The 11,154-nt window shown below is 48.4% G+C and overlaps 1 protein-coding gene across 5 annotated transcripts; it reads left to right on the top strand.

Annotated features, from left to right (window-relative positions):
- Positions 1–928: 928 nt before the first annotated feature.
- Positions 929–10,833, top strand: DACT1 (dishevelled binding antagonist of beta catenin 1). Of its 5 annotated transcripts, none has more exons than XM_075104222.1 (4): positions 929–1,001; positions 3,893–4,025; positions 5,641–5,796; positions 8,083–10,833. In XM_075104222.1, exons 1-4 carry the CDS (start codon positions 993–995, stop codon positions 9,939–9,941), a joined length of 2,157 nt encoding a protein of 718 aa, XP_074960323.1. In that variant the 5' UTR covers positions 929–992; the 3' UTR covers positions 9,942–10,833. The 5 variants fall into 5 exon arrangements, with proteins under 5 accessions (XP_074960323.1, XP_074960322.1, XP_074960320.1 ...); XM_075104221.1 differs by lacking the exon at positions 929–1,001 and adding an exon at positions 1,207–1,664 and having other exon boundaries at positions 5,641–5,703; positions 8,197–10,833; XM_075104219.1 differs by lacking the exon at positions 929–1,001 and adding an exon at positions 1,207–1,664 and having other exon boundaries at positions 5,641–5,703.
- Positions 10,834–11,154: the final 321 nt, after the last annotated feature.

Raw genomic sequence — 11,154 nt, 5'->3', positions numbered from 1 at the left:
CAGCCCTGGGAAGAGATCAAAAGCAAAAAGAAACAGAGCTAGCTTTAGCTTCCACTATCCTCCAGGCTGATGCGTGTGGCCTCACCTACATTTGGGCCAGTGGTTGGGAGGGACCGAGGGCTGGTTATAAGCTGCAGGAGGAAAACCGATCTCCTTTTTAGAAAGCACTTTCCATTGGTTTATAAAGACTGTGGAATAATGATCTATATCACCTCTCGGAAAAAGGACCAACACCTACAACAGGTAAAATAGGTGTACGGTACACCACCGCAATATATTGTCTACTGCAAACAGCATGGGAGATGAATTTCATCTGAGACCTTTCAGTACCACAAACACTCATAATCTTCTGAGGAACAGAGGGAGAGCAGGAAAGAGCATTTCATTATGCTCATAACATCTGTGAGAGCTGCTGTACAGCGGGCTCACGTCTTTCCAAACAAACCCCATATTGTGAAGGGCTCCCTCAATGCTTTCTTCTTCCTTCTCCATTCTCCCCCCCCACCCCAGAACATGTCTGGAACTCAGTTTTTGCTCTATTTCAATACAAACATTTTTCTTTTTTTTCTCCTTTGGCATCTGCATTTCTCCCCCCCCCCCCCCCCTTTCCCCTGAGTGCCCATTGAAAATCTAATTGCAGATCCCTTGCTGCAATTAGTCTACATGCTATTATGAAGTTCACTTCATTATGGCTTTTTTGGCTGGTCGACTCAAACTGGCTTTGAAGCAACACCTCGCTGGTGCCCTGATCCTCGCGCCTACGCCGTGGTCAGCGCCCCGGTGCAAGGACTGCCATGTTCTCCTCTGCCTTCCACCTTTCCCTGCCCTCTCTTTACACCCTCACACCAGGGTGTTTTGTGTCCAGACGCATCATTTATGCTCCTGTTTCGGACGTGTCGGGCTGTATAAGCAACACGGCACCACAACGTGCTGCCGATGGCCCGGGATGGCGCCGTGCGTGGTTCTAGAGGTCACCGCCGGAGATTCTGGAGATGTCAGTGGTTAGTGTCCCACCTTCACACATCCCCCCCACCCGAGCCCGGCGTGGGGGGGGATGGAGGTGTGGGGCGGGAGGAGGAGGAAGGCGACCGCGGCGGTGCAGCCGCCGGCGGGCGGGGAGGGGGGGAAGGAGGGAAGGAGGGAAGGAGGGAAGGAGGGAAGGCGGGAGGCGGGCGGGAGGCGGGCGCGGGGCGGCGGCAGCCGGGGAGGGGGAGCCCGGCGCCCCGCGGCCCATTCGCCACCGGCGGCGGCAGCGCGGCGGTCGGCGGCGCTTGGCCCCCCGCGGGCAGGGCCTGTCAGCGGCGGCCGCCCCCTCCCCGGCGATGAAGGCGAGCCCCGCGGCGGCCGCCACCGCGGCGGCGGGGCCGGGACAGGCGGGGGGACCGCGGGAAGGCGATGCGCGCTGGCGGGAGAAGGGCGAAGCGGAGGCGGAGAGGCAACGCACCCGGGAGAGGCTGGAGGCCACGCTAGCCGGGCTGGGCGAGCTGGAGTACCTGAGGCAGCGGCAGGAGCTGCTGGTGAAGAGCCTCCTGCTGCGGCGGCCGGCGGGGGCGGCGGCCGGGGCGCAGGGCGGCCGCGGGGAGCCGGCGGGCGAGGGGCCGCCGCCGCGCAGCCTGGAGGAGAAGTTCCTGGAGGAGAACATCCTCCTCCTCCGGAGGCAGCTGGTGAGCCGGGGGGGGCGGCTTGGGGAGCGGGGGGAAGGCGGGGGCGCGGGCGTCTGTCCGCCGCGGGGGGGATGCGCGCCTTGCCGCGGTCCCGGCGGCGCGGTGTGACCCACCGCGGCGGTGGCTCCCACAACCCGAAAGGGGTTGGGGGGCTGGCCGCGGTCCCCCGAGGGCTGCACGCCCACGCCGCTGTCAACGCCGGCACAACGTCCCGGCCGGGCGCGCAGGTGAGGCGGGACCCGGGCCTCTGGGGGTCCGGGCGCAGGGAGGGGGGACACAAATCGCTGGCGGCCGGGTTTCACCGGCGGTTTTGCTCGTGGCTGCTGAAAACCCGAGTTTCCCCGTGGGTTTCCAGAGCCAGGCCGGCGGTCCAACTTCCATTCAAGGCAAGACGAGGCGCTGCCGTTTCCTTGAATGGAAGTTGGGAGCGAGCTCCTGGGTCGCAACCCCGAGAGGAGGTACCGAGCGCTCCGGCACGGCCAGGATCAGGCCCCTTAAAATAAGGGATGCTTTTGTTGAAGGACGCGCTTTGTAGCTGGTGTGGGAAGAGATGGAGGGCGGTATGAAGCGGCAGATCATTTTTCAATGAAAATAGCATACAGCTGTGCCTGGCGGTCTTTGTGCACGGCTCAGCATTTGCTTTCACCCAGGGAGAAGTTGGATTGTGTGATATATTTGCGTGATTTCTTCTTCCCCCCACCCTCCCGCCCTTTTCTTTCTTCCTTTTTTCCTTCTTAGCCTTTTGGTGCAGTTCATTTAGGATTATTTCCTTCTTTAAAAGATAAAAAGAAATGATTTTGCTGCTGAGAAGGGGCTGACTGCCAAAAAGCAGCAGTGACAGACGAGGGAATCATTACTTAAAAAAAACCCAAAAACCCAATAGAAACAAACAAACAAAAAAACCCAAAAAGAAAACCCCGGGATTTGTGGTAGCACTTTAATTTGTGCACTTGACATTGCAGATTGGAACCAGATGCGGTGCTCGCTGGGGGAGGGGGGACATTGGTGGCAATAGGTGGCGCAGTGAGTTACGGCTTGAACCCATCGCCTCTGCCAGCCTGGCTTCCAGCCAGCTCCCGCCTCCCGTCAGAAATGTGGGAGAAGACTTGGGATCCCCCCTTTGGGTTCTCCAAGGCTGGTGTTACATACCAGCACATCTTCAAACAGTCTCACTAATACTATTAACATTTCCTTTCCCTTTGCCTGAGGACTGGGCCACCCCAGGGGAAAGGTTGTCCTGGATTTAATGGGTTTAGAACTAGTCCAGTTATAAGCATCAAAACTCTTTGCGATGAGCGTATCAGAGCACTGCTGGGCGCCGATCAAATGATGCACTTGAAAAAAAAGAGATAAACCTTCCTCCTGCCTCCCCCACCTTCCCCAAAGCCAGAACAATTAAAGGGTATGCAGCTGAACCGGTGACGGATAAGCAACATTATAATACACACAGGGAAACTGATTGCCTTGACCGTGGGTTAATGAGTGCCTTACAAAATAATTTCTTATTGCTCATTTTATGCCATCAAATTACCTTCGTAAATAGCCTTAAAATTCATCTCACAGCAATTTTATACTATTATAGTGGGAGAAGAGGAAGAATTGCTCTTCTTTCCTGCTGCACTGCAAAACTAATAAAAGGGCCATGATCCCAGCCTTGGGAATCTTGCTGTTTGTAAGACAGACTATAAGCTCATAACGTGCAGCAGAACAAGGCAGTTCCCACACTTACAGGCACTTGTTGGCAGAGCTGTTTCGTCCCATTGTGTGACCAGATGCGATCTTTGTCTAACATCACTGTGGTGGTGAACGTCCCGTCACACCGGCAAAGCCGTCCCTTGGCCAAAGGAGCCCATTTCATGTGCACAGGTCTGGTTTGACCATATCATGCAGTACAGCTTTGTTGTCACAGCTGTGGTCCTGCAAAGGAGTGCTTTGCCAGCGTGGTGTGTTGGTCTCCCTAAACTGGGGAGTGTGCTCCTTACGTAGGTCTGGCTGGAAGAGGCTGGAAGGAAGTGCCTGCATAATTCTTCAGTGAAGTTTTTATCCAGAGCATCTACTTAAAATTTCAGGGCTTTGTTCAGCTGTGTTTTGGTTTTTGTTTGTTTGTTTTTTATAAAAGAGTATCGACAAGGTATTTCTGCCATGCTCTGATGGAGAAGGCTGATTGTTTTTGGAGCCCCTTCATGTCTGCCTCACTGAAGGAGCTGATGTTGTTTGTCTTCTTCCAGAACTGCTTGAGGAGGAGGGATGCCGGCCTACTAAATCAGTTACAAGAGCTAGATAAACAAATAAGTGATCTCCGGCTGGACGTGGAAAAAACGACAGATGAACACCTTGAGACAGACAGTCGTCCAAGTTCAGGTAAGGCCAATATTCAGCAAAATGGAGCCTCCTTTGCTACCAGGAATTAACCTGGCTGTAGTTTTCAGTACTGCAACAGCAAATGTCTCTGGTAGGTTCACACTTCGATAATTACTGCCTACCAGCAAAGTTCACCTACCACTGGAATGGTTGCTGTTTGTAGACAACGTATTCAGAAGAGCATTTTAAGCTTAGTTAGATTTTTAGTGTTTGGGACATTCTTTTTTTTCCAAGGCCTCCCACAAATTATTTCAAAGAGTTCTAATTCTTCTGCATATTAGGAAGGAGGCTTCAGGAAAGATGGTGAATGGAAGCACCACCAGCAGGAGGAATATGTCAAAATTGATCTTACAGCCAGAAGGGACCATTGAATCAAACAATTTGATCCCCCATATATTGAATTTCATCCCATTCTAACTGTGTTGAAGCCAATAAGCAATATTTAACTATGGGGAACCTTTCCTAGAGGCATCCAGATTTGTTCTGAAGACACTAAAAAGTGGAGAATCCACCAACTTGCAATTGTTGAAACCATTGCTAATTTGTAATCTGAATTTCACTTGTTCCAGCACTCATTTTTTTTAATATGCTTTTGTCCCATAGAGGAAGATGTTTTCCAATTCCCAGCTTCTTATTCTCTTGGAGGTGCTACATAGTGTAATTCCTGACTTTTTTTGATGAACTAAGCAGGTCAAGTTCATTAAGGCATTTGTTTTAAGGCATTTTTTTTCCCCACTCTTAAATAGCTTTATGGCCCCTTTCCAATTTTTTAGCTTTGTTATAAGCGTGCTGAATTCGAGGGCTGGGCACACCGTTCCAGTGTGTTTCTTACCAGTGCTGTATAGACTGCTGAAGTAATTTCCCTACTGCTATTCATTAGTCTCTTTGTACATCCAACAATCTCATTAGCTTTTTTTTCCATATCATTAAGCTTGATTGAGCTGCTTTTCCACACTAAGTCCTTTTCAGGATTATTTTTTTCCAGGATGCATCCCCATTCTGTAGAGACGCCCTGGATTCCTTATTCCTAAATGTACAATTTAAATTTTGATGACGGTATATCATATTTTCTTGAGTAGTCCCGATTTACCAGGAAATTAAATTTTCTGAGTCTGCACATTATTTACCATTTTCCTCCTTTCATGTCATCCATGAATATTATATTTATCTCCAGAACTTTGAGGAAAATAATGGATGGCATTGGACCCAACACTTTGTAAAGATTTTGTAGTTAAGTAGTAGCTGGAGAGTCTGTCTTGGAAGTATAATACTCTATTAAATGAGTGGGCTGTCAAACACAGCCGGGATCCTGCTTGCTAAAATCTGAAAACCTTTGTAAAGGGTAAAACCCCAGCCCCTCTAAAGTTCAAAATTTTGTATGCTAAGTAAAGTTCTGCTTTTTTACTGTTAAGTGCTTTACTTTTAAACGGAATCCTTCATAGTAATAAGGATATTACTAAATTGTGCAGTGTTTTTTTGGTGACTGAACGAAATCCCGTAACTAATTGCAATAGGGGAAGCCAACACAAACATGAGCTTGACTGCCTTTCTAGGGACACAAACGGCAACTTTGTGTAGACATAACTAATATAAATCCAAACTCTTATTTTTATAGGGTTTTATGAGCTGAGTGATGGAGCTTCTGGATCGCTCTCCAATTCATCTAACTCTGTCTTCAGTGAGTGTTTATCCAGTTGCCATTCTAGCACTTGCTTTTGCAGCCCTTTGGAGGCAACACTGAATATCTCAGATGGACGCCCTAAATCTGCAGGTATAGTAAAAGCAGGTCGAACACATCATACTCCAGGAGGTGGCTTTGGCTTTGGAAATACTTCCTCAGGAGTATCTGGGTTGGATTAACCCTTCTTCCTTTCGTTTGATGTATTGTGCTCTGAAAAGATTCCAGTGCCTATCACGTACATGGGTCACAAGGCAGGACCATTTGCCTTCCACTAGCCCAGCCTTTCGTGTGAATATGTCACTCTAAAGACATGAAAAGAACATGTGAAAATATGACAGCTGCTCTACCCAGTAGAGGGCAGTGGTACCTATACACATAAACACATTAGTTGACAAATTTCTCATGGTTTCTTTTAGAAAAGGATTTTTACTAAGTGGCAATAATGAAAGATACCTCCACAGCCATGTCCTCATCAAAGTGACAGAGCAAGGTGCTAGCTACAGGCTTTAGAAGGTCAGGGTACACGTTGGTCTGTTTGTAGCAGTCATTTTGTCAGTTCCAATGGTCTTCAACCCCTAGGTGACCATGCTGAGGCGTGTCCTGCATTTATATAGCATAGACAAATAGACATCGTGAACAAGGGAAAACTATTTTGGTTCTTTGGCAAAGTGCTGTTGACTTTCCTTGGACACTAGGATGGTTAAACAGGAGGGTGGCCTCTGTATGTTGTCCAGAAAGGACACTTCAGCAAGACTTTTGTGATCAAGTGTTACTGGTTGCAGCCACACTCATTCAAAAGCCTTAGTTCGTTCTGGGTTGTGGAGGATGCTCCTAACCACACTATTTCCAATTCCATTCTCTTTACCGTTAACTTACAGTGATTTTTTTTGTGAATCAAAGACAAAATAATTCAAGTTCTTCAACTCTAAAGTGGGAGAATACAGCCTGGGATACATTCATTCTGAGACACTGACAAGTCCTCCAAGTTATCCTTTGAGCAACATGAGCTAAATGCTCCCTGATGTAAGGTATATGTGATCTTCGCTAGCCATACAGAAAAAGAAAAAATACACAAGGGTTTCCAGCCGATCGCATTGCTGGTTTTTTCTGTATACATCAGAAAACCCTACAATCCTCATTGATACCATCTCACTTTTAGAGATGAAATTTCACAAACTGGCATGTTTCAAAGTGTTTTGTCAACATTTCCTGACTCAGACATAGGATTTAGGAAATGTGGGAAAACTGTGAGGTGATCTGGAGGAAGTTCATGCTCCTAACTTCCCTGTTCTTCCTCTCCTGCTCACACAGGAACATCATCTCTATCAGCTAATTTCATCAACGTCTGCGAGATCTCTTTTGAAATAAGCCTTAGATAAGTGATGAGCACTGAGCGTTCAAATTTGAGTACCCTGCCTGAAGTTTCTAGCCCAAGGGTAGAAAACAGGACTGACAGTGATCGAGAAGGATCATTTAGACTGTACCCCTACCCAAGAAGACAAGGCAACATAAGCTTAAGGAAGTAATAATCTTAGGTGCTTGGATTGAAGCCCTGCTCCTAAGGTCGCTTACCTCCCAAGTAAGTGCCTTAGCCATTAAATCTGACTCATGCATCCTGAAACGCACTGGATTTCTCTTACAGAACTCTCTTTGCAGAGCCAAGGCTAGGATGTCAGCTGGATTGACCTGCACTCCTTGTACTTGTGTGGAAAGATGAGCCTGTTTCCTATTCTTTAATGCTTGATTGCTCAAAAGGAGCACCTGTTGTTATTATTAGCATTATTATAAAATAATTATGATGCTAATAATAGTAGTAACAATAATAATAAAAACAACAAAATTAAATCTGGAATTTTTTTGACCCAAGATATGCTTGAAAAAACGTGGAAGTGAAATTTGTCAATAAGCTAAAAGAATTCATTGGACTTTTGTCTATATTTTTTGTGTTTCCCTTTGGATTTAGCAAAGCAAAATATAAAATTCATGTGTGCTGGGGCCCGCAGTGAGCATATAAACAGAAGAGACCCTTACAGACTTCTGGGTAGCTTGGGAGTAAAATAGGAAGTCCTTAGCAACCTAGGCATAGGTTGAGACTGAAGTAAATGTTCTCATTAGGGCTGTGATTTTTATTTTTTAACCATATTGGGGCAAAACCTACATAGAAGCTGTTACAAAGAGACCCACAGAAGAATAGTGCTGCTTTTAGATTGCTTAAACAGCATCACAGGTGCGAGGTTTCTACTGTTTGAACAGCGCTGCTGTTGTATAAACATTGCATCGTATGTGTAGATGGGACCGGAGTCCTTGATGGCACAAGAAAAACGTAGCAGAACTGTCCCTGGCAGGCTCTCTAAACTCTTCTAAAATGCCTTTCAGATCTCATAGGCTGGATGGACTATAATAAGGAAGGCCAGCATGAGGACCAGACCGCAGGCTCTGTCTGTCGCTCTTTGTCCACGCCGCACTCAAATTCCCTCGATGTCGTTGCAGATGTACATCCAAAGTACCAGTGCGATCTGGTGTCTAAAAACGGGAATGACGTCTACCGGTACCCCAGCCCACTCCATGCGGTAGCTGTGCAGAGTCCCATGTTTCTTCTTCCTGTGACTGAAAACCCCCAGCGAGAAGAGGAGAGGCTTGGTTGTGATATCGGCGACGTTTGCGCCGCGTCTGAAACGGACTCGGGAAAATCCACCAACGCCTTTCTCCCGCAAGGCTCCTGGCCGGCACCGTGCCCTTCCACCAGCAAGAGGATAGATGGTTACATCTTAAGCCTGGTTCAGAAAAAGACTCACGCGGTAAGGACTAACAAACCGAGGACAAGTCTCAACGCTGATCCCACCAAAGGGATCTTGAGGCATGGAAGCATGTGTGTCAGGCAGCCTGCAGGGGTGGTGGCTCACGGTAACGTCGTGAACCTGAAGAGCTCCAAGCAAGTGTGCTTGCCTTCTGGTGGGACCACTGCTCTGGACCATGCAGCACCCTCCCCATTAAAGCAGAGGCCGAGGGAGCCAGCTGGTGAGCAGCTGGAGAGTAGGAAGGCACCTTTGCCGGCAGCTTTCCCGCCTGGTGCGGCGAGTGAACTTCAGAGCAAGCACCTGCCATGGGGCATCAAACCAGCTCCTCCGGAGCTCACCCGCAACACAGTGGCCACGGCAGGGGACGTCCCCAAGGAGAATGGGCAGCTCTTTGCTGCATCTCCCAAAGAGAGCCCGGGGAAGACTATGGTGCTGCAGTCGGAGAATAGGGTCAGCCAGCCCCCCAAAAAAGTCCTGCTGAAGAGCAGCTTGCAGGCAGCTCGCTCCTCGTCACCTGCCGTCGAGGAGAGGCCCGTGCTGGATTTCAAAAGCGAGGGCTCTTCCTCCCAGAGCCTGGATGATGGGTTGCTGGTGAATGCCCAGTACATACCGGCCCAGCAGCAAAGCGTGAAGCTTCACAAAGGCACCCGAAACATCAAGATTTTGAAAAGCTCTGCTCTGAAACACAGGCCCCACCTTGCCAACGGGCTGGAAAATGGTTCGCAGACGTTGCGGGAGAAAACCAAGCCGGTCGGCAAGAAGTGCCGCTTTCCTGATGAGTTGGATACAAATAAGAAACTGAAAAAACCCTCCTCACGGGGGAAGAGAGGCAGCGGCTTGCAGCCGGAGTCGGGCCTCCAGAGTCGTCAGGCTGGCCTGCACAAATCCACCGTCCGATCCCATGGGCACGGCCGAGAGGTTGTGGTGGCCAAGCCTAAACACAAGCGTGCCGACTACCGCCGGTGGAAGTCATCGGCAGAGATTTCCTATGAGGAGGCCTTACGGCGGGCGAGGAGGAACCGGCGGGAAGGTGTGGGGGTCTACTCGCAAGTCCCCCTACCCTACGTCAGCCCGTACGCCTACGTGGCCAGCGACTCGGAGTACTCGGCAGAGTGCGAGTCCTTGTTCCACTCCACCGTGGTGGACACGAGCGAGGATGAGCAGAGCAACTACACGACGAACTGCTTTGGAGACAGCGAGTCGAGCCTGAGTGAGGTGGAGTTTGTAGGGGAGAGCACGACCACCAGCGACTCTGATGAGAGCGGGGGCCTTATTTGGTCTCAGTTTGTCCAGACGCTCCCCATCCAAACGGTCACAGCGCCAGAGCTGCATGAAAATGCAGCGAAGGCCTTTGTCAAAATCAAAGCCTCCCACAACCTCAAGAAGAAAATCCTCCGCTTTCGGTCAGGCTCCCTGAAGCTCATGACAACCGTCTAGTGAGGTGACTTGGTGGAATGTATCTGCTTCTGCTTTCAGAAGCAAGGTGCTTTTGTGTACATATTTCCACAGATTTTTTTTTTTATACAAATATTTAAAACTTAAGGTAAATTATGTCGCTTGTCTTCAGAACTTGGGTGGATACTAGTGCCTTTTACGTGGAAATAAAAGACCATTATACTTGTTTAAAAATAACCCAACATAACACTGCCATTTCAGTGGTGAACAGCCTCCAGTACATGGTATCAGAAGGCTTTGAAAAAAGGCTAATGTTTCTGGGAATGGATCTTCCTTGCCTAGTTTTTCCAGTTCTGGGTCTTATACAGGATATCGACAGCTTATGGTCATAAGTTTTTAGGGGATAAGGGGGAGGGAGTGTGGGTAGTCTTCATGTTTTTGCTTGTCCCTTTCTTCTGCTCCTGTTGCCACATTTTGAACTTCTTCCTCCTGGTAGTCTGGCCTGTTTTTGTTTTTGTTTTTTTTTTTTCTTTTCTTGTTGATTCTCTTCTTGAAACTCACCCCTCTCCTCCCCCAGCCTTCCCCCACCAGGAAAGGGCTCCTGTTCAATCTGTCTCCAAGGTTAAGTCGCCTTCTCTGGAGTGCACTCTGCTCCCATCTCCTGGGAGTCCCGCTGCGGATGGCGGTGGTGTTCAGAGTAAACCATTGGAGCAGCTGACCAAGGCATAGTAACTTCAGTATATTGTGTAAAACTGCTTTTGAAAAAGAAAAAAAAAACATATGCATGTCACGTGCATGAGTATCAGTAGTTTTAATATTCCTGTTGATGTCCAATTTACTGTACATCATCAATGGCTGTTTTTATATATATATCTCATTGTGTAAATTAATATAACACATCATATGCTGTAATAAACAGTCTGTTTTAATACTTTTTTTATAGTTTGTTACATTGGTGCAGACCCAGTGCATGGTTTTTATATTGGCATTTTCACCACTTAGATGTCTCTTTGATGGGACCTGTTAATGTTCCCTGCATTTAGCCATGCAGGAAACGGAGCAAGTTTTAAATGTTGCTGGGGATGTGACTTGTGCTTTGAGGGAATTGGGTTGTCATGGCTCCTCTTGTTCTTCCCATAACTTGCATTTTTTTAAGCAAGGTGGGATTTAGGGGCTCAGAGGCATCTTTAGGTTGTTGCTTATGGGCAGCTCATGTTGCAGAGCAGATGGAAAAGTAATATTAATCCCCCTCGCT

This window comes from Phalacrocorax aristotelis, chromosome 9 (genome assembly GCF_949628215.1).
Source record: "Phalacrocorax aristotelis chromosome 9, bGulAri2.1, whole genome shotgun sequence".
Taxonomy (NCBI): Eukaryota; Metazoa; Chordata; class Aves; order Suliformes; family Phalacrocoracidae; genus Phalacrocorax; species Phalacrocorax aristotelis.
The sequence above is the reverse complement of the archived record's forward strand: the minus strand, read 5'-3'. Positions and strand labels throughout refer to the sequence as shown.